General features: G+C 40.9%; 1 protein-coding gene across 6 annotated transcripts in view; it reads left to right on the forward strand.

Annotated features, from left to right (window-relative positions):
* Positions 1 to 27,991, forward strand: part of SRGAP3 (SLIT-ROBO Rho GTPase activating protein 3) — a 269,566-nt gene that overhangs the window by 144,912 nt on the left and 96,663 nt on the right. For all 6 annotated transcript variants that reach the window (XR_011964714.1, XM_072598587.1, XM_072598588.1 and 3 more), the window contains exon 4: positions 18,538 to 18,600. Coding sequence is in view for 5 of the 6 variants with exons in the window: in XM_072598587.1 (XP_072454688.1) it covers positions 18,538 to 18,600 (63 nt within the window). In the remaining variant the exon portion in view is untranslated. The remainder of the gene's footprint in view (positions 1 to 18,537; positions 18,601 to 27,991) is intronic.

A 27,991-nucleotide genomic window follows, 5' to 3' on the forward strand; every position in this document is an offset into this window, starting at 1 on the left:
GGGAAAAAGAAAGGTACATTACTGACATAAGAATGAAGGTCTCTTCCCTTTTTCTGAAACATGCTGCCTCACTGATCCATTAAATTCTTACCTGGTATGTCATATACTAACAAATTCCATTATCTACTCATGTATACTATCCATCTTGTGGATTAACCCCCATAGTTTTAAAGTACTAGACTTCACTTCCCTGACCATAGTAACTACTTGTAATGAATCTGGTCTTCCTTTCCCTGTTACCAGTTGATGGAACAAAAACTAAGGAACAGAAAATAATTTTAATATCAACCCAAATAAAGTATAATTAGCAAAGGAAATCTGCTGAAAAAAAATAACATGTTCCAAAGTTAAATAGATGTGACTTTGGGATAATATATTCTTTTCACTCCTTGTATCTACTTGTTGGCCAACTTTTGTTGATTCTGTCTTTTCGGCTCTTGCATACATCTCCTTTCTGTTCCCATAGCTACTGTCCCAATTCAGGTCCTCACCATCCTTTCTCCACTCCATCTTCCATATCACTACCAAAATCACCTCTCTAAGGCCCAGGCCTGACCACTGCTCAGAAAATTGCCACTGGTTCCCTATTGATTCTAGAATAATTTCTTTACAGACTCCCCCTCTTGGCATTTAGAGTCCTCTGGCACCAAATTAATTTTACTTCCCCTTCACACATTCTACTTTTTAGTCAAATCAGCCCATTTGCTGTTCCTCAACCTTGATATTTCATTTCCAATATCTATATCTTTGAACAGTTTTCTCCCCAATGACTGGAATGTACCCCTTCACCCCCATCTCTTAGGACCTCTGGTTCCAAGCTTTAAGTCTTGGCTCAGATATCACCTCCTATAAGAATTTCTTCATGAGCCTCCAAGTTAGTGTTTTCTCCAACTTCACTTTACCTTGTATTATATTGATCTGTGTATATGTTGCACCCTGCTCCCCCACCAAAAAAGAAGTAAAAAAATCTGCTTTGCAAAACCAGTCAACACACTGAATGTGTCTAATAGCATATATACTATTCTATACCCACAGTCCTCTGCCCCTACAGTGAAGGGAGGGAGTTATATTTGCTCAATACTTCCCTACTGTCAAGATTTGTTGCATTCTCCCTCTCTCTTTCTCCTTCCTTCCTTCCTTCCTTCCTTCCTTCCTTCCTTCCTTCCTTCCTTCCTTCCTTCCTTCCTTCCTCCCTCCCTCCCTCCCTCCCTCCCTTCCTTCCTTCCTTCCTTCCTTCCTTCCTTCCTTCCTTCCTTCCTTCCTTCCTTCCTTCCTTCCTTCCTTCCTTCCTTCCTTCCTTTCTTCTTCTGACACTATTGTAGTTGTTTGTATTGCTTTCCTGGTGCTGATGACTTTGATTTACATCAATTTTTATGTCTTCCAAGACCTTTGTGAATTTTTTCTATTTATTGTTTCTCATGGTGCAGTGACATTCCATTATGTTCATCTGCCAAGATTTGTTTAGCTGTGTTCCCCATTTGAAGGGGATTGGCCACGCTTTCACAGCCTTTCGTTCATATTTCAATACCTAAAAGCTTTAAAATTGCATTTGTTTTTTTCTTTGATAATATAGACTAACTTTTTCCTCAGATTTCACGGTAGTTCAGAGCTGGGAGTGGGTGGGTAAAAGAATATTACTCTGATAGCCTTTGAAACCCTGCCTGAAGTTGACCAGGGCATTGATTGTGGGGAACTAGATACAGGTATGGTGATTCCCTTTTCCTGCATAGTTGCTGTGTATGTGTTCAATCCATTAGTTTCTCCGCCTTTTTTTTTTTTAATTATCTAGATCTTGCAGTTGGTTAAACATCATTTGTTTCCTTTTACCATGGAAGGATCAAATCCTAAGGGCTGAATTCCTTCTTTCCAATTAGTGCTATGTGTTTTTCTGGGTTTGTATGAATGAAGATGAGGTCACATGGAGCATCAGTCTCTTTTGAGGACAGACTGACCCTTACCACCTTTCTCCCCTATCTCTGTCATCTCCCGCCTCTCCTCCTTGCCTTGTGTTTACAGGGACATCCTTTTCTTTCTAGCTCATCACCTTCCTTCAGGTGTCAGGCTTAGGAATAATGGGATGGTTTGATGAGCAGGGAGCTCAGAGGAGGAAGGAAAGCCAATTTAAAATATAATCAACACTCAATTATCTCCAGGTGGGTCATCCACACTGCAGATTATTCTCAGCATGTTTTTAATACCAAACTGGCTTCCCCTAGCTAGTCTTTGTGCCCAAGCCTATGGAATGCTATCCAGGCTTCATATTTCCCTTAGCAGATTGTCAAGGCAGTGTGCTAGACTGGAGAGAACTCTGGATTTGCCATCCGAAGACCTGGGCACTATCCAAGGGCCATGGGATCTTACTAGAAGGGCCCTTAGAGGCCATCCAGTCCAACCCCCTTATTTTACAGACAAGGAAACCGAGGCCCAGAGTTGTTAAGTGACTTCCTCCAGGCTACTCTGGTAACAAGGGTTAAAGGTAGGATTTGAATACAGGTCCTCTGACTCCTGAGCTAGTATAATGGTACCAAGCTGCTTAGGCAAGTCACTTCCTTCTTAGTCTCCCTTTCCTTATCTATGAAATCGGGTTAATTATATTTTCATCTCCTCCTACTAGATTGTTAAAAGAAAAGTGCTTTGTAAATTGTAATGCTCTCCATATAAATGTGAACTATTACTACTCATTATTTAGTACTAATTAGGAAGGCTAATTCATATCTACATATATGTGTGTTTGTATGTATGTACATATATATACGTATGTATATATAATCTTACTATTTAACCCTTCCCTCTCAAAATATGTTGAGTTACTTGAGATAACAGTACTTGCAAACATTAAACGCTACATAAACGCTCCCTCTTATTGTTACGAGCAGCTAGGAGACACAGTGATAGAATGCCAGACCTAGAATCAAAAAGACCCAACTTCAAATCCAAACTCAGATACTTACTAGCTTCCCTGGGGAAGTCTCTTGACCCTGTTTGACTCAGTTTCCTCTTCCGTAAAATGAGCTAGAGAAGGAAACAGCAAACCAATTCAGTCTCCCAAGAAAACCCAGGTGGGGTCAGGAAGAGTCAGACGCTTCTGAACAATGATAGTAACGTTATTATTGAACTGATTATTAAACATCTAGCAACTTAAATTATATGAGAGGCAGCCTGTTGGAGTGGAAAACGTTGGACCCAGAGTCAGCTGCTTTGGGTGCCTGCTACGAGTTGTGTGACCCTGAATGAGTCACTTAACCTCTATTTGTTTCCTCATCTGTAAAATATACTGTACTTCCCTCCTAGTGTTCCTGTGATGATCAAATAAGAGGATTTATGTGAACTTTTTGCAAGCCCTGAAATGTCAGATATTATTACTTTTAGTAACTCTCACCCCGTCCCCTCCCTTCCCCAAATTCGACCACAGATCTTTGAAAAGGATTTACATTTAAATGTAGCTAGTTGGTTCAATAGATAGAGGGCCAAGGTATTAGCTGCATAAGCCTAGGGAAATCACTTAACTTTTGAGCCTTGCTTTTCTCCTCCGTAGAATGGGGATAACTGTACACCCACTTCACAAGGTTCTTGCCAGGATCCAATAATATAAATTAAGTGCTTTGCAAGCGTGAACGTGTTGTGTAAACACTAGCTATTATTAGTATTTGCCAAACCTTAAATTGATACGCAAATGCAAGCCGTCATTAATTTATGTACCTTCCTCCCCTCCCTCCCCTACCCCCACCGGTAAGCACAGATATTTGAGGAGTCACCTTTGCCTCCTCAGTCCCTTTGGCTTCTGTTTTTTAGGGGGTGGTGGGGTGGGTGCTGATAGAGGGACCATGGAAAAGTAGAAGGAGAAAGGAAGATGCCCTTCCTTCCTTCCTTCCTTCCTTCCTTCCTTCCTTCCTTCCTTCCTTCCTTCCTTCCTTTCTCCCTTCCTTCCTTTCTCCCTTCCTCCCTTCCTCCCTTCCTTCTTCCTTCCTTCCTTCCTTCCTCCCTTCCTCCCTTCCTCCCTTCCTTCTTCCTTCCTTCCTTCCTTCCTTCCTTCCTCTTTCTCTGTTTCTTTCCTCTTTCTTTTCTTTAAATTTTATTGATATCTTTTGTTTTAACATCATTAAATTTCTTCTCATTTCCCTCCCCCTTGTCCTTTTCCTTACTTAAGTGCATGCAGCCCCTTCCCCCAAAGGCTTCTCAGCAGAGCTGAGCTGTGAGCTGGGTGAGATAAATCTTTTGGGCGCTCATTTCCACTGACAGGGGTCTAGCTTGTGATGAAGGTTAACAGGGCGGAAAATAATGAAAAAATGTCCACAGCTGGGCCCCTGGCATCCTCATTATTGAAACAGTCCCCTAAACAAAGGAAAATCTAAACCCTTGGAGCTGATGGGGGAACAGATCTATCAGCCTCTCCTTATGTTTCAGAGTAGTGATACTGCTTTGTAGAGGAATCAAGACCTTTAGAATCTAGGGACTAGGCCTTCTGTCTGGCCACTTATTATCTCATCTTGAAGATCTCAAAGCACTTGATCCTCCTGTTTGTGAATATTCACTCCAACCTACCTGGTGAGTGAACTTCCCAGCCAACCTGCTCTTACAGTGGTAGAGATGAGTCAGAGAGGTGAAACAGTTTTGGTCAAGGTCAAGTGGCAGATCAATGAGAATTCTGTTCATTTGTCTCCCCATCTTTCATTTACATTATTAAACAGTATTAACATGAGGAGCTGTGCTAGGCAGAGGAGAAACTAGTTATTTTTATGCCCGAGATTTGTTCTGAAAACTCTGCTCCCCCCTGTTGCAAACACTGCCCGCCATGTGCCCCAAACCCGACCCTTCCTGCCTCCTTTTTCCTGAGTTGGTGTCCCACTGGCTTTGGTTGTATCTTCCTTGGCCACTGAGTGGGAGCCAGATGAGGTGTCTGGAGGGGGGGTGACTCCTGGGCTGGCTCCCATTCTGGCCTGTGCCTGAGGCCAGTGCCCTGCCCACTCACCTCCTGCTTTTGCCACCTAATCATTGGGTTTTAGAGTGGGTGGAGGTCTGGGGGTCACCTAGTGCAGCTGTTTCTCTTTGCACTGGAGGTGGTTCCTGCCCGAGAACTGAAGGCTTGCCCCAGATCAGAGAACTAGTTGGTGGCAGAATTGTTCTCTTGCAGTAATGCCCTTCCAGTAAACTGTGAGCTCCTTGAGGGCAGGTCTGTCTTGTTTTCATATTGGTATTCCTAATGCATGGCATACCTTGCACGTAGTAGGTGCTTAATTACTGTTTGTTGAAATGAATTAAGTCATGACGAGGAAACTGGGTCTCCTGACCTAGAAGACAATCTTTTCACTTTATCCTTATACTAATGGAACTCAGTTTGAGTTGTTTCCTCCATATTCTTCCCCTTTTCTAATGGATATTGCTCATAGGACCAGATATTACAGAAACTCAATTACAGAAACATTTCCTAGATTAGTCTGGACAAATGTTTCTGTCCATAAATGGGAATATCTCTTTACACAACAGATGTGTTCTCAAGAACTTGTGTGTCGGTTGACTTAAAAAAACCAACCTTAAACAAAACAAAATCCAACTTATTTTATATATTTTATGTCTGGGTGGATCCACATCTCATCCACTGTTGACAGCCCTCCCCCTGGTGCAGCCCACCAGCCCTATACATCTTCTCCTCCTGTCTGGATGAGCTCTCTTTACATATTCCATATGGGATCTACCCCTGGTGCTGGAGGCATTTTTCTGATTCCTTTTAATAAAAAGCAAATCATAAACTGAATCAAATTTTAAATGCACTTGGGGAGTTTGCTTTGGAAGGAAGCTTCAGGGCAAATTGTTTGCTAAAGCCAAGATTCCTTGGGTAAAGGAGTCAACCTGCAATTGATTTTCTTTTAATATGTTGTTCCTGTACTTTGTTGAGACACACCTCAAGAAACCTGAGGATGTTAGTCAACCATTTACAATTCCTGACTGCCTACTGTGTGCCTACTAGGAAGCTAGTACCCCAGAGGAGAAGAAGTGATTAAAAAAAAAAGTCACCAAAACCAATTCTACTTTTGTGTAGCTCTATTAGAAAGTTTCCCCTTGTATTACATCACTTCATTTATTCATTTAGTAAACTTTTACTGTGTGCAAAGCAGGGGCAGCTGGGTGCCACAGGAGATAAGGAACCTGGAGTCAGGAAGACCCATCTTCCTGAGCTCAAATCTGGCCTCAGACATTTACCAGTTGTATGACCCTGGGCAAGTCACTTCACCCTGTTTACCCCAGTTTCCTCATCTGTAAAATGAGCTGGAGAAGGGAATGGCAAACCACTCCAGTATCTCTGCCAAGAAAATCCCAAAGGGGATCACAAAGAGTCAGACATGACTGAAAAATGGCAGACAAAGAAGTGAAATGTGCGAAACACTGTACTAGGCATGGAGATACATGGGGGGAATTACAATAAAGCTAATGATAGAGGGTTATGAGCTGTGTGACCCTGGGCAAGTCACTTTAACATCTGTCAGCCCCAGATTTCTTATCTGTAAGATGGGAATGATAATACCACTTAACCTCCCAGGGTTTGAGGATCAAATGAGCTAGTATTTGTAAAGCCCTTACCAAAGCTTCAGGTTCTATAGAAATGCTAGATATTATCATATATTAATCTTATTATATATTACTTTACAAATATGTAATTTTCTCATATTCTTAAATCTCATCTCAGGTTTCTTTCTGTAAAATGGGGTGATAATAGTACCTATCTTTCTGGGTTGCTGAGGATAAAATGAGATATTTATAATTATTAATTATATTTTATATATTTGCTATATTTTATACATATAAAATATATTTATTACATTATGTATTTATTATAATTATATAATTATTAATAAACATGATTAACATAACATAATTAGTATATAATAAGGAATGTATTCTATAAATATATTAAAATAGCAATACATGATATTAATATAACAATAATCATATTAATGACATCGTTAAGCTTAACTATATGTAATAATCAATAATTGTGTCACTATAGTAGTATAATTAATAAATATTTTATTAATAACTATAATATTATTGATAACTAGCCTTTGTGTAGCACTTGAAGATTTTCAGAGCATTTTACAAATATCTCATCTGATATAATTTCATAGATGTGGAAACTGAGGCAACCAGAGGTTAAGTGATTTGCCCAGTTCGGCTTCTGTGTGAGGTAGAATTTGAATGGAGTTCTTTCTGATTGCAAATCCAGCACTTTGTCCATTTTGCTACCTACAATCTTTGCCTTCAAGTAGCTTACATTCTACTTATCAAAGGTTCCTAACCTTTTTTGTATCATGGAAGCCTCTGGCAGTTTGCTGAAGCCTATGGGCCCCTTCTCTGAATAATGTTTTTAAATGTATGAAATAAAATACATATTTTAAAGGAAACTAATTATATCAAACTGTAGTAATCAAGATATGAAGAAAAAAGTCAAATTCATATGTGTCAAATTAAGAAGCCCTTTACAAGGCCAGGTTTGGTTGTATATAACTGGAATCTCAGATTCCAAGGAGCCAGAGACTAGTGCATCTCTTGAGCTCAGGGTTCCTCCTCCTTCTCTCCCTAGAAAGAAGGGGGACTATGGGTGCCAAGCTTTGCATGGACTGTCAGATGTGGTCGATGTGTTGGCTCATTTTATTTATCTTTTCTCTTTATAAGATTCTATAGTGGTGGAGTAGTTGGGAGATTTTTCAGTATGGAAAACAAAAACTTTAATAAAACAAAATTAAAGGGTGCAGCTTTACCCAATGGCCACCAGCTCTTTGCCCATTTTGTGCTGCTACCTGTGATGCCAACCCAAAGAACAGTAGCAATAGTGTCCAACGACATTACTGCTCCCGCCATGACTGCGTCCAAGGCTGGACATTCAAACCCCTTTCATTCTTGTCCTTAGTTATGTTTTCTTCCCCCAGCCTCACTTTAACAATAGTGATCCATTATTCTCTGCTCTGGTGACTATGGAATTTAATTACTCGTCCTGGCAATGAAGTGAGTTTGATTGTTGGTGTTGCTAGGTTCTGGCAGGAGCACTAATGGTCCAGGGCTCTCCCTGAGAAGAAAGGACCTTTTGGGAGGCTGGTGTTTAAACAATAGCTATTCAGTGTGTGGCAATGGGGGCTCCTTCTCTGCTGAGTTTGTCTTTCTGCCTTGGAGATGTTCAGAGCCCGTCTTGAACCGAATTGATGCTTTTGTGTCCAGTAATTGCCTTGCTTTGTAGTCAAGATCAGAAGCGTTGGTGGCCTTAAATTTGAGGCCAGGTTTATTTTTTACAGGAAGGGGGAGAGTTTATATGCTGGCAAATTCAGCTGTATGGATGAATGGAGACATTTGGCCTCTAGAGTTAAGATGCAACATACGAGACAAGGACCAAGTGAACCCGAAGGATCATAGACAAAAACAAGCAAAAACTTTTAGCTGTTCCCACTTATCTCCTGGTAGAAAACCAAAAATATGAGCTTTAATTTTAGAGATGATAGAATGAAATTTAATCCAATAAACATTTTATTAATCACCTACAAGGTACAAGGCACTATGCTAGGTGCTGGAGATATGAAGATGAAAATGAAACAGTCTTTGCCCTCAGGAACTTAGTTCTACCAAAGGATAAAACATGTACACAGATAATTAAATTCAAAGTATAATTAATAAAGTAATTTGAAATAGGAAAGAGCATTAACTGGGAGGATTAGGAATGGCCTCCAGTAGTTTATGTTGCCTCAGCTGGCTTTGAGGGAAGGCATGAATTCTAACAAGCAGAGATGAAGAGGGAGAGAATACGCCGCAGACACGGAGGGGCAGGCTGCACACTTCTGCAAAGGCTCAGTAGACAGACAGAATTAACTAACAGGCCAGTTTGACTGGGATGGAGATTATGCGAAGTTACTCAATCAATAAACATTTATTTAAGTGCCCACTATGTTCCAGGTACAGTGCTAAGCAGAAATAAGAAAGATGATCCCTGCTCTCAAGGAACTTATAATCTAATAGAGAAAAGAAAGCAGGAAAGTGGAGGTGAGGGGTTGGGGGACATAATATGAAATAAAACTGGAACGATAGGTGAGAACGAGATTTTGAAGGGTCTTTAGTGCCAGGCTGAGGAGTTTGCATTTTACCCTAGAGGCAGAGGGATTCATTGAATATTTTTTTAATAGGGTTCTGATGTATATTTTAGGACTATTAGTTTGCCCACTCTGTGTAGAGGATGAATTGGAGAGAAGCTAGGGGCGGGGGAACAATTAGCACCTATTGCAGTTGTCTTGGGAAAAGATAAGGAGTTGAAAGGAAATGAATAGGAAAGTGAACCTAGGATCTAGGATTTGAACCTACTGTATAAAGCCCTCCATACAGTAAGGAATATCAGACTTCTCCCAGACTCTCCCCAACCTCTCCCAGAACTCTCTTGAATTCATTTCCTTTTTGCAAGGACACTTCTATGCCCTCTTAGAACATCCAAAAGAATGTCTGTTATGACATGTGATGGTTCTTGAGAAGTCATGGGAACCAAGGTGGAATCATATAATATTAGAACAAAGGAGATGATAAATCTGAAATGATTTCTGAAGGATTAGTCTTGGAGACCAAATGGACAGTTTGCATTAAGTTCAATCATTAAAACACATACTCTGAGCCAGGTACACAAAGACAAAGATATTGTCCCTCCCTTCAAGGAGCTTATATTTTACTTGGGTCTACAATATGCACACAGAAAAATAAATCAATGTGTGTTCAAAACAAATGTAAAATAATTTTAAAAGAGGGGAGAGTAGGGGCAAGATGTAAAATGGGGGCCAGGGGAAAGGAGAGATCAGGAAGGGCCTCTTGGAAGAAGTGATATCTTAATTGAACTTGAAAGAAGCTAGAGATTCTAAGAGGTGGAGGTGTGGAAGGAATGTCTGTCAGTCTATCTGGGTGGATTAATTTCTTTTAACTGGAAGTTGAAAAGAGAAAATTTGTGAGAGAGGATATTGAAAATGATGAATTGGGATTCTATTTGTAACCAGTCTAGTTTTTAGTCTCGAGTATAAACCTTTAAAATAATATCATGGTTTCATTAGTAGAGCATTACCAGCATTACCAGGGGGTAAGCTGACTGAGATAGGGACCATCTTCCTCCCACCCTTGGATACCCTGGATCAAAGACTAGTATAAATAAATGGATAAACAAACTGCCAGATAGCAATAATAACTAACATTTATCTAGCATTTTAAAGTTTGCAAAGCACTTATTGTAAACCAATGTTATAGACAGATATCTCATTTTATCCTCACACTACAGATGAGGAAACTGAGGCAAACAAAGGTGAAGTAATTTGCCCAGGGTCAAAAAAAGTGAATTCTTCTTGACTCCAGGGGAGAAAGAGGGAGAGAGAGGGAGGGAGGGAGAGGGAGAGAGACAGAGAGAGAGAGAGAGAGAGAGAGAGACATGAATTGAAGTGAACATTCAGGGAAGTTTTGGAGGGATATGGAGAACAGGAGTTGAGAGGGCTCATGTCTTCCATCTTCTCAGTAAAGTTGGAGGTAAGGTTATCAGCTAAAAGGAAACGTCTTCAAACACTTTCCTTAGGGAGTCAGGTAGAGATAAACAAAGAGATTTTTGAACAGAGATGTTAGTATGAATTTGTATTGGGCCAAGGGAAAATAGTTCATGGGGGATGGGGTCAGATGCTCAATATTGCCTAAAGTGGAGGGCTTGGTTCTTCCAGGAAAACTTTCTTCATGTATTTGAAGGGTTCTCATGCTTGGTCCTGGAGGGCAAAACTAGGAGCAAGGTGTGAAAGTTGTGAAGAGGATGATGTAGGCTTATTATAAGGTAAAACTTTGCAGCAATTAGGACTTTCAAAAATGGATTAAAACTAGTGGCTTCCTTTCACTACAGCTTTGTGGCCCCTCATAGGATCACAGACCTAGAGCTGCAACAGCTCTCAGAGACCAGAGATGGGATTTAACCCCCATGATCCCTGACTCCAGAGTCATTGGGGATTTTGTCCCCACTGTAGGATGTTGTAGAAGGGGAATATTGTTCTGAGATGGATTGGACTAAGCAGCTTCTGAGGTCCTTCCAACTCTGATATTTTGTTATTCTGACTCTGAGGTTTTGGGAAACAAGTGCCTTCTAAAGATAAATAGTTACTAGTGCTGTTGATAAAGTATTCCCTTTCTTATATGGAGCTGATGGGGATGGGATCTGGACTCCAAAAAGGAAAAGCCCCTGGACTTTCCCATGTGACCCAGGTCCCTCATATTTGCCTAGGGCACTGGTCTCTTCTTCGTTAATAATCTTTTCATTGTAACCCTCATGGTCTGCACCTGGCCCCACCCTAGACCTCCACTCTTTACTTGGTCACTCCTAGATCACATCCCGATCTTCCACTGTCTTCAGTGTAAAAGGTAAATCTTGCCTCCATTAAAGTGCTCAGATTCCTTAAGACTCTGGCTAATAGTGCGAATTCTTAAAATCTCAGCCACCCCAACTGGTGTCTCTCACTGAAAGAAGGCTTGGGTTGAATTCATTGGAGGCAGGACCCGTGTCATTTGCCCCTGAATTTTGGAGTTCCCAGAACCCCTACACCTCAACAGAGCCACATCATCTTGTACACTGACTATTGTAAATCACGTAGAGTCCAAGAGCCTGAAAATGGGGAAGACCATCAAAAACAAACAAAAGAAGAGAGAAGTAGCAGAGAGAAGAAGTTTAAAGAGGAATGATGTGATTGGTCAGTTCACAGACTGGAAGGAAAGAAGAGGTCTTTCATTTGGCTGGTGAAAGTCTGTCTTAGAGTCATTGGCTGGAGTGCTGTTCACCTATGGAGAGCAGATTAGGGCAGGTGGCAGGAGCTGTCCAGGAGCTGAAGGTTTTGGTGGAGTTGGGTTGAAGACAAATAGGAAGGTCCTGAAACAGGCCTAAGAGCACCCATCTGAGTACAGCAAAGAGAATTAGAACTCCAGTTCAACACCCTGAGACTTGCCTTGGTGCTCAACTGTTTATTTCATTCTGAACCTGTGGCCTTGACTGTTGTCATCCCTCTTTGACCTTTGCTGTGATCCTGATTTTGGCGTTTCATCTACTTCTGGCCCTTATTCCCATCCCAAGGGCCTGCATTCTGGGTTCTCATTCATGGAATATTCATGTTACACTGCCAATGACATGTACAGAAGCTTCTCAGCTACAATCTCCGACCTCTCTGAGTCCTAGGAAGCTGGATGACACAGTGGATAGAGCTTTGGGTCTGGAGTCAGGAAGATCTGGGTTCAAATCCAGCTTTAGAAACTTATTAGCCATATGACCTTGGGCAAGTCACTTAACCTTTGCCTGCCTCAATTTCTTCAACTGTAAAATGGGGATAATAATGGCACATGCTTCCCAGGGTTGTTGAGAAGATCAAATGAGATGATAATTGTAAATCACCTAGGCATAGTGCCTGGTACATATATAAGTGCTTTATATTATACATGTTAGCTATTATTACTACCACCACCACCACTCCTCCTCCTAGAACTACTCCACCTACTACTACTACTACTGTTGCTGCTGCTACTACTACTACTATTACAATGACTACTACCACCACCACCACCCCTATTTGTATTGGGGAAAGTTCCACTCTTTCTTTCACATAATGCTATTTCTTCTTGGAATCCCTGGTTCCCTTCAAGGCTGTGCTCAGACATCACCTCCAGGTGGCCTCTCCTAATTTTCCCTGTAGTAATTGTTCTCCCTGCTCCTTCCCCTTCTCCTCAGATAGGTTTGTATTCCTTTGTACATAGTTTCCATTTATTTTATATGAACATTAAAAAAAAGTTTGTCCACCTCTTCTTCCCTCAAGTAGAATATAAATTCTTTGAAGATGGGGATTATTTGGTTTTAATCTTTGTATCCCCAGCATTTAGTGAAGTGCCTGACAAACAGTTAGGAGGAGCCTGGTAAAGGCAGGTTGAGTTGAATTGAATTGTTTTTGCTTGGAATTCTGTTAAGAGTACAACATTAAGGAGATCTAGATGGATATTTTGACTGAGTGTAAGCTCCTTGAGGGCACTGCTTCTTTTTGTATCTTCTTTTTGTATTCCCAGCACTTAGCACAATGCCTAACCCATAGTGGATGCTTAATAAATATGATTGATTGATTGAATGTGATGCCAGGAGGAGTATCATCTTCTGATGAGGAGGGGGAAGAGCTTTTAGGCTATGAAATAACACTGTCACACAAATACCTGGTGACGGTTTCCTCTGCTTCTGTGACTTCAACAAATTTGATGCAAATGAGATACAAAAGCAGTTAAAACTGAGCAGGTTAACATGGCATATTGTGTTAGTGATGCAGAAATAATGGTGAACAGGTAGTGATCTGACTGCAGCCAACAAATGAGAGACATGAAGAGAAGCAATCAAGCAAGATTTTATTGAGGAACAGGAAAGACCATAGTAGAAGGTTGTCTTCATCTGAGTAATTCACTTTGCAGAAAGACAACCACAGCAGACCACGTAAGAGAGAGTGCAGTTTGACCAGGCTGTGCATCACACTTGCAAGTGAGGCAAAGGAATAATTTTAAAAAATAAGCCAGGTGGCATCAAAGATTTATTCTGAAAATCAAATTCCAAGATGCCTTGAGAAGGCAGCCTTGTGCTCATCTCTCATATCATCCCATCAAAGTTCTAGAGCTCAGAGGGACCTTAGAGGACATCTGGTCCAACTCCCTCATTTTACACATGAGAAAATGGAGGCCCAAAGAGGTTCAATAGCTTCCCCTTGGTTCTATACGTAGTGGGTATCAGAACCAAGATTTGAATTCAGGTCCTGTGATTTCAAGTCCAGTGCTCTTCTCACTTGAACACATCATCTCCTGGTTTTCATAGCATAGCATAGCAATGATTACCTTGAGTTATCAAGATTACATTTTGTTCTATATATGCTGTTTGCATTGGATTTAGAGCTGATAAGAAGATTTAGCCTAGACTTTTCTCAATCCGAGGTTAAGAGACTTCTTCAACCCATCCAGGTAATAAGCAGGAGAGCTAATGTTTGCATCTGGGCCCTCTCCATCCAAATCCGATGCATTTCCCACCATACTGTGCAGTGTGGAATGGATCAGTTCCACCCCAAAAAAGTTGAGTGTTTTTCAAGGCCCTTGAAGGGCTCCCTTCAGGTATTCTGAAACTCCTAACCAGACTCTTCCAGATAGCTGAAGTCATAGGGGTGTTACTGTATATCAAACTATCTTATCTACACCAATCTAAAAACTGTTCTTTGCTTTCTTGGGGAATGCTTATTTTAAGCTTTTCTGAAAATGAAAAGGAAGGCTCCAGGAGTAAACATAGTCCATGAAAAAATGTTTGGCGTAATTACAAGGCAGGGAGGACAACAGTCCCAACGACTGCCTCAGCCCGTTGTTAGTCTTAGAGGTAGGCGGCAGGGTGGCCTACTGCCAAGGACAAATGATGAGCCCTTCTCCAAGCCTTGCTTGCCTCTCTGCAATATGATCTTGCAGCAGCAGGAGCTGCAAGAGGAGGTCAGGACTTAAATCTACATTCCAATTTCTTGCAAAAATAAACACATGACAACATATGGAGTTATAACTACAGGAAGAGACTGAAATCGGGTGGTGTGGGGGTTGGGGAGCTGTGTGGAGTAGGCCCAGTAAAGGAGCAGGAAAGAAAGAGAGAATGAGAGAGCAGGAGGAGAACAGAATGTGAGCAAATTAAGTAAAGACTGTATGGGAGAGCATAGATCATAGAATCTAGTTCTATAAGAGACTTAGGAGTAGATTTAGTCAGCTACCTTATTTTACATGCAGTTCCCCTGAGCTACTCCGAGATTCAGCATGGCTATAGTGAAGTAATAACTAATTCACTCATGGCCTGAGCCCCCATCTGTTGTGTCCTTCTATTGCTAGATCGTACCAGACACCTAAGTCCAATAGCAAAAGTATTTAATGAAGACATAAAATAATGTAAATAAATAGATAGTAAAACATTCTCATTATCTCTACTGAAAAGAGTACAATTTCCTATGCCACCAAAATTATATTATAATTTCCTTTCCTTACTTATGACTCTTTAGCACAGGGAAAATGTAGTTGCTCCAGAACTCAGTAGTCGCAGAGGTAGATGCTCCTATTCTAGTACTTCTGCACATTGTTTCTCCACCCAGACTATGGCTCCCCATCTTGACTCTCTGTGTCTAATTATGCTGTTTATTTTCTTATATGTGCTCATGACTAGCAACCTGTTTTTTAAACCTCTTCATTTCTAAAATATTCTCTGCCATTTAGAATCCTTGCCTCATGAAGCTATGTGAGGGTTCACACATAGGCCAATCCTTGTGGGAGTCAGAGTCCAGGGAATCTCATATAATGAATGTTGCTCTCTTGACCCCAACTATTATAGGAAATAACATCCTTCATGCATGCCATTTATATACCGATGAGGAAGCTAAGGCTCAAGGTTAAGTGACCAGCCTAAGATCTGGGAGTAATTGGAGGTAGGGCTGAAAGTGGGAACAGGGGATAGGGCAGAGCCTTAGAAGGATAAACCAGGGATTAAAGGGAATATGATTTGGCTATAAATAGCAACAAGTCCTGAACACAGATGAAACTTAAGGGGGCAATTATACAATTATATCTGAACTACTTTGACAGGCTTACAGCATCACAGAACTGTTGAGTTGGATGGAACCACAGAGAAGCTGTAGTCCAACCTGTACCCATAGAAGAAGGCTCCTACAGTGTCACCAGAATATGGGCAAAAGACCTCTGCTTGAAGTACTCTAATGAGAAGAGATCCACTATCTAGATGCAGCTCAGGCCAATTTTGGGTAGCCCTAAGTGTCTGTAAGGTGTTCTTTTTCTTATATCAAACCTATGTCTTCTCAACAACTTATACCTGTTGCTTCTAATTCTGTCCTTTAGGTCTATGCAAGAGCAAATCTAGTCTTACTTTCACACCATACACCCTTCAAATAGGTGATAGGATGATAGGGTCATAGATACAGAGCTTGTATCTATGGGGGCCTTGGAAGCTCTCTTCCCCCTCCCCCCCAAATTAGTGGATGAAGATTTCGAGGCCAGGAGATGCTAAGTGATGAGACCAGGAGATGCTAAATGATTCATCCAAGGTCCAAAGCATCAGAGCTGGTTTACTTAAAGGGAATTGTTGATCCCTGCTGTACCCCCCTCCCCAAGTCATTTGTCCTTCAGACTAAATGTCTTCAGTTCCTTCAAGTGACCTCACATGTCATATAGTCTATAGTCCTCTCATCACCCAAGCCAACAGATTTCTGGCCGTGTTTCAGTTTGTCAGGATCCTTCTTAAAATGTGCTGACATGATAGAATTTACATCTGGGAGGGACCTTAGAAATCATCAGGCTTACTGATCCCCAGAGGGTAATAACTCTGTGATAAATAACTAATTGTATAAGGTGGATTAGTCTAAACAGTTCCTTTTTCAGAAGAGTTGCTTAAGAAAGAACACAGTATCTGGGGGTGGGGTGGGAATTCTATGTTATAGCCAGGAAGATTAAAAAAAAGAACATCCATGGGACTTTTGTTTTTAATGGGAAAACCAGCAATTGAAAATAGATTAAAAGAGTCATATATGATGGTCATTCAAGATTTGGTTTAGAAAAAGTGAAGATAGATTTTTTAAAAACTGTCTGCCATTGAGACCCCTGGGTCCGATGACTCAGGTGCCCTGTGGATTCCAGAAACAGTTGCTTCTGAGTCCCTATTAACCATTTGTACTAAATAGCATTAAATGTCAGAGCTGCCAAGTACTTATTCAAAATGAGAGATATTCTATGAAAAAGAGAAGAGGGAAAGGAGATTCCTGGTGAAATAGCCAAAAGACAAATAGAATTGATGGGAAAGGAGAAGAAAGGGGGTCCAAATGATACATACACTTAATAATGATGCATACATGAAGGTATTGACAGCATGCCCCTATCCCAACTATGCCAAAAAAAAATTGTTTAGAGTAGCCTCCAAACCAACAATAAAAAGAGGCCCAAATCCTAGGAGTTTCTTGGTATAAATAAATACCCTCAGTTTTAAGAAGTGGATTGCTCTTTAAAGCAAGGGATGACTCACCACTAGGAAGGTCCCCTATTGCACTTGGAAATCATTTAGAGGAGGTGAGGCTCGTGCCCTTTTAAATCTAGAAGTCCTTTCCAAAAAAGATGAGGGAACCACTAGGAGCCCCATGGCTTTTTGACTCTGTGGAGCAATGGAAAGAGCAAGGGTCTGGAGTCAAAGTGTGAGCAGCTTACTTCCTGTGTGACCTTGGGCAAACCCACTGTTAACCTCTTTGAGCTTGAGTTCTTCCATCTGTAAGATGAGAGAGTTGGACCAGATGGCCTAAGGCCCCTTGCAGCTTTGAATCTATGTTTCAATGATATGTTTTTGTGGTTCACAGATTGCTGGGTTACAACTGCTCTCAAATATTTACTGAATGCTACATTCATGGAGTCCCTGGATAGGCGTTGTTGGGGAGACCAAGTATAAGACACAGTTCTTACCCTTAAGGAGCTGATAATCTAAACTTTATAGAATTTTCCTATGGACCAGTTTGCAAGTTAGCCCTTCTCTTCTGGGCCTCCGTTTTTCCATCTGTAAAATGCAAGGGTTGGATGAGATGATCTCTAAGGTTTCTATTCTCCAGCATTAGACCTGATGTTAGGAGACTGAGACTTTACATAGCCACAGAATTCTAAAGATACGTTGTCTTGGTGAAGAGATGTATCTGTCTTTTGCTACAGTTTTGGTTTATTCCGTGAATCAAGTTCTCTTGAAGACTCTATCATGTATCCTGGCTTGTCTTTTCTTTCATCCATTTTGTCACAGTATCAACATCCCCTCACCAGTGGCCCAGTATCCCATGGGAGATCAAAGTCTTGACTCCCTGACATCGAGAGATGTTCCAGTTCTGGGCATATGGAGGCCTCATAGTAAATGTAGTTCTTGATGGGGCAGGCACTCTTTGGAAAGCATAAGCATCCCCTATCTGATTCCTCTTATATCAATAATATTCTGTCTTTCCAAAGACTTACAGTATTACTACACCATTACAACTTGGGAGAACTCCATTGAACCAATAAGGATAAAAACATTTTTATAGCATCAATATAAAGTAACATGACCCTTTGGTGACTGTAATAAATTGTGCTTCTTACCCTGACTTGGGTTGACCACTCCTGGCCTCCTGGAATTGGTTAGAAAAGAAGGTAAAGAAATGAATGGAAAATTTTCCTCTTTCTTTCTCTCCTTGGTTGGTCCCTAGTACAATGATCATACAGGGAAAAAGTAATTCATGGTTTCCCCTTTTTCCCCAGGAAGCCCAGACTTCCGTATGACAAACATATTGAAACTATTCCTATTGTCCTATGAAGGTGAATGCTTTAAACTATAGATTAATGGTGTTTATATAGGTTCTCTTTCCCTACAAATAATCTTGCTTTTTCTGTACAAATGTGAAATGGTGAACATGATTCATTTCTACATAACTAATCTTTTGATTCTTGATTGTCTTTGTGTTCTAGAGCAAGGAAATTGGCTTACAGATGCATGAAGAGCTGCTGAAGGTGACCAATGAGTTATACACAGTAAGTTTTCCAAATATTGGGGTGGGATGGTCTTCTTCTCTTTGAGGCCAGAATTGGGAAATAGTCCACAAAACCTTGACCAAAAAAGTCTTGAAGAGCTGTTCTGTTGTTGATTCTTGGTTCCTGCTAGCTTTCAGAAGTGAAGAGGTTAAATTTGGGTCTGGTGTGGCTCTTGGATTGTATACTGCTTGAGGGAAGGAAGTTTGGGTTGCTTATTTGCAATGTCAGTAACTCAATGGACTATTTATGGCTTTAGGGCTATGTGGAAGGTGTGACCTACATCCATTTATGTTCCAGCAGAGATGAAAGGTTCCTCCTACAATGAATATTTTTAGACTTCTAGAAATTTTGTATCATTACTATGTTCTTGTTGCTTGTAGAAATAATAAATTCATGTTCCAGCCACTGTTCTATGCATTGGGGATATAAAGAAAGGCAAAATATGGTATCTCCCTTCAAAGAATCCACATCTTAATGAGAAAAACCTAGTAAATGAATGAATGAGTGAATAGGTAAATATCCATGCCCCTACCCCCCACCCACATGTGTGTGCGTTATAAATGAAATTATATGTATCTCAGAAGGAAGGCAGTGGAAGGAAGTGAAATTTAATTTGAGTCTTGAAGGAGATTGAGGAGAGAGAGACAGAGAGACACAGAGACAGAGACAGAGAGAGACAGAGAGAGACAGAGACAGAGAGTGAGCATATTCTAGGCAGGAAGTCCACCAAGTGCAAGGCATAGAGTTGAAAGTCAGTGTTGTGTCTGAGGAACAAGAAGGAGGCCAATATCACCAGATTGTAGCATATATGGAGGGAAAATTTTATATTTGATCATGGAGGTAACAGGGAGTTGCTGGAATTTACTAGGTAGGGTAAGATCTGTTCAGATCTGAATTTTGGGAAGATCAGTTTGTCCACCTAGTGCAGATTGGATTGGAATGGGGAAAGACATGAGACAGGAAAACCAACTAAAAGTCTATTGTAATGGTTCAGACACGGGGCAATGGAGCTGGGACCAGGGTGGTGGAGGTATGAAGTCCTGTCCTGTTGTTGAAATGGAGGGGGTTTCAGCAACTCAACCAGTCAACCCTGTCCCCAGAAGGAATCCCTCCTAGAACGAGTGGTTGCCCAGTCTCCAGTGAAGATCTCCAAGGGGACCCCATCACTTCGAGTCAATCTTTTCTACTTTTGGAGAGTTCTAATTTTTAGGAAATTTTTCCTGATGTCAAACCGAAATTGGTCTTTTTTCAACTTCTACCTGTTGCTTCTGGTCCTGTACCCACTATAAGGGGGGACTGGTCCATGATGGTCCATGATAGCCTTGAGGATCATGGACAGCCTACTCTACCTGATTCAGTATTCCCTCATGGAAGTTTGGTGAGCCTGCTGCCAGGCATGCGTAATGGAGGGCCTTGCTTTCTACTTTAGAAAAGGTGCAGGTATTCTATGAGGGTGACCTTTGCATTTACTGTGTGGGAAAGAGAGGCCTGTTCCAAAAAGCCCTAACAACTCAATCCTGGTCTCTTTTCTTTCCTGGTTGCATTCATGAACTTCTGTGGGCCTTCAGATGGGAAAGAGCCTGGGGCCTTCTCTCATCTGAAGCCTTTATGAAGCCAGGGAGCATATGGCCTCCTACGCAGACCTGTAATTGGGATAGGGCTGTCTCTGATTTGTGTCTTCCTTCCTTTGGATTCTTCAGGCCCTGTGACATCTTGAAAGCTCAGGAGTTACTGTTAGCTGACCTCTGGGGACCCAATTTGCTAGTGCATGTATGGGTTGGGAAAGTAAGTGGTCTCACTATATCTCCTTCATACAACTGCCATTCAAATACTTGAAGACAACAGTCTTGCCTGACCAGAGTCTTTTCTTCCCCCAGTTTCTTAAGCTGATGCTAGTCTGACCTGGACTCAGGGCCATTGACAGACTTGCTTACCCTCCTCTGGACACTCTCCCACCTATCAGTGTTTTTCCTTTTGAAGCATTAGTGATTGGAACTGAACACAGAACTCCAGATGACTTCTGATGAGAGCAAAGTACAAGGGTATTAGAAACCCTTCCCCCATTCCTGGAAGCCAGGCTTCTCTTATTGTAACCCAAGGTAGTGTTTAATTTTTGTGGCCATCACATCACTATTATTGAACTTGTGGTCTTCTAAAACCCCCAGATCTGTTTCAGAACAAAGACCTTCTTCCTTTCTGGCAAGAGAACTGGCCCAAGGATTAGCCTAGTACTAGGAAGTAGAGTACAGAGGTTGGTTGGATATCATTTGAAAAGTAAGGGACTGATTCTATGGTTATAGATCTGGAATTTGTCTTAATTGTATCAAACACCTGTTATCCCTCCCTTGATCCAGGTTCCTCCAGATTTGACCCATGAACTTTAAAAAAATTGATAAATATATTTCAGTGTAATGGATTTTATTTGCAATCCTTTGTATTTCATTTTAGGCATTTAAAGACATTCTTTTCTGGTTTCATATGTGTATTTGATATCATATTACTTGCCTTCTCAGTTGGTAGGGTAGGGAGGGAGAGATTTTGAAACTCAAAATTAAAAAAAAAAAGATTAAAAATAATAGCATAAAAAACCCTAATATTCTGAGACTGTAGCCTTCACGACATGGCCAAAGGGGTCCATCACACACAAAAATGGTTAAGAACCCTTGGTACCATTTAAAATGTAGAATGTCATCTTGTTACTTTAACCCCACTCAGAACTCAAGCAAATCTCTAAAAACTTAGCTTGTGCCTCATTTCCCATTAAGACTCTCTTTCCCTACTTGTGCATGACCCAAAGGAAACACACTGTCGTTATGGTCTAGAATACCTTTTACTGCAAGAAATTGCAATTACAAAGGGGCAGTAATAAAACCAAAAGCAGTGCCCTGATGCTCCAGGAAAGGGTCAGCCATCTCTATGCTCAGCAGTTGTTAATAGCTGAGTTCACAGCTTTGCTTTTCCCAGGGGACCAGATGTTCCCAGAAGGCTAGTAGAGGGGAATTATCACAGTCTTAGAGCACTGAAATATATTGTCTCACTATACGTTGCATGGTTCATTAAGCACTTTATCAGAGGACTCAGAGTCAGGAGCCATCTTTTTTTTTTTTTAAACTTCATGAAAGAGCCTTTATTAAGCACCTTCTGTATGCCATGTCTTATGCTAAGCTCTAGGGGTACATATAGAAAATGGCACAGTCCCTGCTTTTAATGAGCTTACATTCTAAATAGAAGAGACAGCTACAAATGGGGGATAGATGAAAAGTCCTGGGGTAGCTATAGGTCAAATCATAAGGAGCAACAGTCTTTAGGATACATTGACTGGTCAAATGGAAATGCTTAAGAGTTTGGAGAGTATAGTTGTTGTGGGGCAGATAGTAAGGTTTTTTCCCCCCTCCTAGCTGGATGTCGATCCCCTGTCCTCTTCCTTTTGGAAAGTAGTGGTATTACGTTGTAGAGTTCCTGAATTGGGAGGAAGATTGGGGTGTGGAGTAGGACTTCGCTGAACCTATTCTTGTTGGGTCCTAGGGATGGACACTTGCCTTCAAGATCTCTGTTCAGCAACCTGCCTTCTTCTGTGACTGGGCTTTTGCCCATCTCTGGCATCTCTAGCATCCTGGCAGTAATGGCCTCTGAGCCCTGATGCCTGAAAGAGAGAGTCTTCTACTACACAGGCAGGCCATCCTCTGTCTATCAGTCTACCTCTCATGTAATACTGTGTGTCCTGGAGCCCGTTGTTCAATCCCCTCTCAGTGCGACAGTGAATATCATTCCCATCACTTTATAATTCTGGTTCCTTCGCCTCAAACCCCCTGTTTCTGTTTCCTGGAGTGTGCAGATCCAGGTGGAAATCAGAAGAATTCAAAGGAAAGATCGGTTGGCATAAATGGGGTTATATTCAAAATAGAAGGGTGCTGGGCTAGATCTCTAAGGTTCCTGGCAGCTCCATGGTTTTATGAAAAGAGCCCACCACTCATCATAGCCACCATCCTCTCTCCACCCATCCAAGTACTATGGCTACCTATTCAGCTCATTGCATGCTCATCAGCGATGCTGCTGCTGTGGAAGATAAGACATACAGAGTTGCTCCACTCTTAAGAAGAAACAATCTTCCAGCCCAGCTCTACTTGGCCTCAGTTCTCCTGCAAGCATGAAGCATGGCTTAACATACTAAGGGGGCGAGAGGGGACGGGAGCAATGGGAATATGGAATGGGGCCTGGAAAGGATGGAAGGAAGATCTCAGCAGCTTCCTGTTCCCATCTCTTCACACATTCTCCCTTCCTACTGTGAAGCCAAGAAGAGTGTGGGAGGTCTCAGAGCTGGGTTACAGCTGTACTGCCTACATGGCTAATCACATCACCATCACACACTCTCCCAGGCTTTCACTATTGCACACTGAGTCCTTTTCACTGCACACTTGTGGGCCAATCAGTAATTCAGTCCAACTTGACATGTATTTATTTTTATTTTATTTTAATGTTTATTTTAATTATTTTTTTCAATTGCATGTAAGCAAACATTTTTTTTAACATTGGTGTTCTAAAAATTTGAGTTGCAAATTCTCTTCCTTCTTCCCTTTCCTTTTCCCTCCTTGAGAAGGCAAACAATTTGATAAAAATTATACATGTGCAGTCATGTAAAACATTTCCACGTTAACTATGTTGCAAAAGAAAACACAGACCAAAAAAACCCTAAGAATAAAAAAGAAAGATTAAGAAAAAAGTATGCTTTGATCTGCATTCAGACTCCATCAGTTCTTTCAGTGGAGATGGGTACCATTTTTCATAGGTCCTTCAGAATTGTCTTGGATCATTGTAATTTTGAGAATAGCTAAGCTTTCACAGTTGATCATCAAACAATATTGTTGTTAGTGTGTACAGTGTTCTCCTGGTTCTTTTCATTTCACTTTGAATCAGCTCATGTAAGTCTTCCCATGTTTTTCTGAAAGCATCCTGTTCATCATTTCTTATAGCACAACAGTACTCCATCACAATCATATACCCCCACTTGTTTGGCTGTTCCCCAGTTGATGAGCATCCCTTCAATTTCTTATTCTTAGTCACCACAAAAGAGCTGCTATAAATGTTTTTGTACATATAAAGCCTCTTCCTTTTTCTTTGATCTCTTTGGAGTACAGACCTGCTAGTGTTATTGCTGGGTCACAGGATATGCACAGTTTTATAGCCCTTTGGGCATAGTTCCACATTGCTTTCCAGAATGGTTAGATCAGTTCACAACTCCATCAACTGTGCATTAGTGTCCCTATTTTTCTATATTCCCTCCAATATTTGTCATTTTCCTTTTCTGTCATATTGGCCAATCTGATAAGTACGAGGTGGTACCTCAGAGTTGTTTTAATTTTCATTTCTCTAATCAATAGTTATTTAGAGCATTTTTTCATATGACTATAGATATCTTTGATTTCTTCTTCTGAAAACTATCTTTTCATAGCTTTTAACCACATATCAATTGAACAATGACTTGTAATCTTATAAATTTGACTCAGATCTTTATATATTTGAGAAATGAGGCCTTTATCAGACAAACATGTTGTAAAAAAATTTTCCCTGGTTTCCTTCTTGCTTTCTAATCTTGGCTGTATTGATTTTGCTTATGTAAAATCTTTTTCATTTGTTGTAATCAGAATTATCCATTTTACAATTGTCATGCTCTCTATACATAGATCTGATAGGTAAAATATTCCATGGTCCCCTAATCTGCTAACGATATCACCCTTTATGTCTAATTTGTGCACTCATTTTGACATTATCTTGATACATAGTATGAGATGCTGGTGTATATTTAGTTCCTGCTAAACTGCATTCCAATTTTCTCTGCAATTTTCATCAAATAATGATTTTTGTCTCCAAATCCTAGATCTTTGAGTTTGTCAAACATTAGTTTACTCTGGTCATTTGACAAGAATTATTGAGCATGTACTATGCTGGGTGCTTTGGATAAGAAAACCATTGTTAAATTATACAGTTGGAAGGATCATTGTGATAGAGAAAAAACCCCCACTGGATTGGAAGTAAATGGACTTGATTCTACCATCTTTGTTTTGCTGTTTAACAGCACCACAGAGTAACACAGCTTAGACAGCTAATGACTTAGACAACTCACTATGCTAGAACTTAGCTTCCTCATCTATAAAAAATGAGGAGATTAGATTAACTGATTTCTGAGATCCTTTGCAGTTCTAAATTTTATCATCTTGCCCAAGCCTCTCCTTGTCTAGGAAACTCATAGGAAACAATCCATGATCTCATAATGCTTGCAGTTGTGCCAGAGTCTCCTTGCTGACATGAAATGTCCAGGGACACTTTGGGGACCTCTTAGTTTTCCAGCTTATTTGCCCTCATCAAGGTGGAGCCTATGAACTCAATTACTTTTCCATTCCCCAAAGGATAGTCACAAGCTCTCCCCAAAAGCACTCTGTGTTACAAAATTTCAAAGCAGAACTCGTTAATTTATTGGGTTAAGGACAAAATTGATTGAATATCCCAGTCTATCGAGTCAGGAGATCTCTCCTCTTCTAACAGTCTCATTCCTTGGGGATCTATCCAGTCAGTCCTCTCATGACTTATTAATAGAAGTATGAAGAAGCCAGCTTTGGAGAGCTCATTGTTAAATTTTCAGTGTGATCCTTTGGAATCACTACAAATCAAGGCTTGATTTCTTGTTTTATTGATTGTCTAGTCTTAGGAAAGCATTAATAATGCAGATGTAACTGAAAAGTGTGTGTGTATGCATTCCCCCCACCCACCCCCATAGAGCTAGGTTGTTAAATATTTACCTGTTTTCCTCTGTCAGTTTTGTCTGAACTTGTCAGGAGTACCGTTGAAAGCCCAGGGAATAAAGTCATCACCTGATTGGATGCCTGGTGACTAGACTCATTGTCATCCTCATCGACGTAATTGTCGTCTTTACCATCGTCATCGTCATCATTATCGACATCATCGTGGGCATTTATATAGCACTTTAAGGTTCACAAAGTGTTTTTATATCCATGATCTCATTTAAGTCTCACAACATCCCTGGTTGTGGACCTTGTCTGCGTGGGATCTCAGAAAGGAGAGAGGTCCAGAACCTCGTGGCTCTGTTATGTAGGAAGTTCTCATTTACCAGCATATTGCCTGTAATTGCTGATCTTCATACAAGCCTCTGTTCCAGAGGAGGTTGTGGGTCCTTTGTCTGGACTGTACTCAACTCTGCTTTGCTGCACCCTCTTCTAGTAGCCAGTGTTGGTTTCTTTCTCTCCAGGTTATAGTCTTGGAGCAGTCAGCCATGGGCCAGGTGTGCTTGGAGGTGCCGGCATACCTGCCCAGCCCATGCTCAGTGCTTCTGATAACTACAGTCTCTGCAGTATTCAGTGTCACCATTTTATTTCAGCCTTTTGCTATGTTACATCTTTTTCCTACTCAGAAATCCTGCTCTTTACAAAAAGGCATCGTAGGTTCACCAACATTCCTTTCTTGGACTACTCAAAGTCTTTTTTTTCTTCTGAGTTGGCTTTTAAGTCTGTAAGTGTTCCCTGCCTCTTCCCAGCATCTGTTCTGGATGATGTATCCTCAGCTCACGTTTATGTTTCCTTTCACTGAGTCTTTTGGGGCTCAGAAAGGTACTCCTACTCTTTCCATTTTTCTTGTCATATCCTATCTGTCTCCAGGGAATCTGGTTAGAGCTATGTAAATTAGCAGAGGCTAGAGGTACAGTCCATATGCTTGCTCCTTGGAGAAAACCCACTAGGAAATATCACAAAACTGCCCATTTTGGGTCAATCATCTCCTTTAACTGAGAGTACCTTTAGAGAGTTTGGGCAAAAAAGCATTTGAGGGCCGGTGCCAGATTTCACCTGGGGACCTCTATTAGCAACGTTATTTCCAAATCATGAAAAGCCCCTTTGTGTCCAATGTTGTTGGGTGTCCTTCGCTGTCCCCCCTCCCTTCACATATACGATGTGGTTAAATTAATCTTGCAATAAGCTCCTCAGGACACAGCTGTAGTGTCTTTCCTTCAAAGTACAGTACCATGGCATGATGTGGAGACAATATGACTTTGTTCCAGCCTCACAAAGGGTAGTGAAAGTCACAGATCTGGCAGCAGCTTGGTACAGGTAGATATTACCTCGAACTAATAAAAGACAAAAAAACACACATGGTTGTGGTGAGGAGGCTGGGGTTAGTAGTAAGTGTTTTAGTTTCAGCTAAAGATTTATTCAGCAAAGATTTGCAAATACATGACCCTGGATCCTATGCTTCTTAGAAATAGCTTGGCCCATAGGACTGGGGAACTTTCATATCAGGGGATGCTCAGTCTCAGTCATTTCCCCTAGGCTTTGCTGCTCATCTTCCCAGCAATTTCCCTATGGATACCATCAGTTTTCTTCCTATGCTCCTTTTGACAATTGAATCAAAGCCTGAATATTTGATTTAAACATTTTTTTTTCCTATTCCAAGGCTTTGTGAGCTTAGGAGAGAATGCCAGGCTTATTGTAGGCACTTAGTAAATGTTTCTTGAATGAAGAATGAATGAATGAGTGAATGAACATAGGATGTTGGAACTCAACGTAAAGAAAAACTTCCTAAGGGAAGGGAATAAGCATTTATGTAGTACCTACTTTATGCCAAGCACTGTGTTAAGTGCTGTTTACAAATATTATCTTATTTCATCTGCACAACACTGTGAGGTAAGTGCTATTATCATCTCCGTTTTAAAGTTGAGAAAATGGAGGCAAATAGAAGTTAAGTGATGTGTCCAAGGTCACATAGCTAGGAAGTATCTGAGCCTGGATTCAAACTCACATCTTCTTGACTCCAGGTCCAGGGCTCTCTGCATCTCTTGTACCACAGCTGTCTCTAACAATCAGAGTTACCCAGTAAAGTAGATTTCCTCATAATGTAATGAATTTCCCATCACTGGAAGTTTTCAAGCAGAGGCCAGATCATCATTTCTTAGGGACATTATAGAAGGGATTCCTATTTGGATACAAGCTGGACTCGATGTCTTCTAAGGTCCCTTCTAACTCAGAGATTCTGTGATGCCAGCAAGGAAATGTGATGTATTGGGGAAAATACTGAATAGGGAACACTTGGGTCCTTGCTGCTTATCCTTCATTTTCTAAAAGGGCCAGTGACAGGTGATGTCATGACTTGTTTGTGAATTGGATTTAAGCCAGAGTTATTGAAATCCAGAGTTGGGTGACAGGTAGACATCAGAGGTAGATGAGCAGCCCTGAAAAGACCTTGGCATTGCTCACACCAGAAGTGCTGGTCCTGAAAACCTAGGTTCTATAATACTAACTGGGTGTCACCTTGCACAAATCACTTCTGTTCTCTTGGCATAAATTTCTTTATTTGTAAAACAATGCTTTGGTCTTGGTAATTGATCACT

Source organism: Notamacropus eugenii, chromosome 3 (assembly GCF_028372415.1).
Source record: "Notamacropus eugenii isolate mMacEug1 chromosome 3, mMacEug1.pri_v2, whole genome shotgun sequence".
Classification (NCBI taxonomy): domain Eukaryota; kingdom Metazoa; phylum Chordata; class Mammalia; order Diprotodontia; family Macropodidae; genus Notamacropus; species Notamacropus eugenii.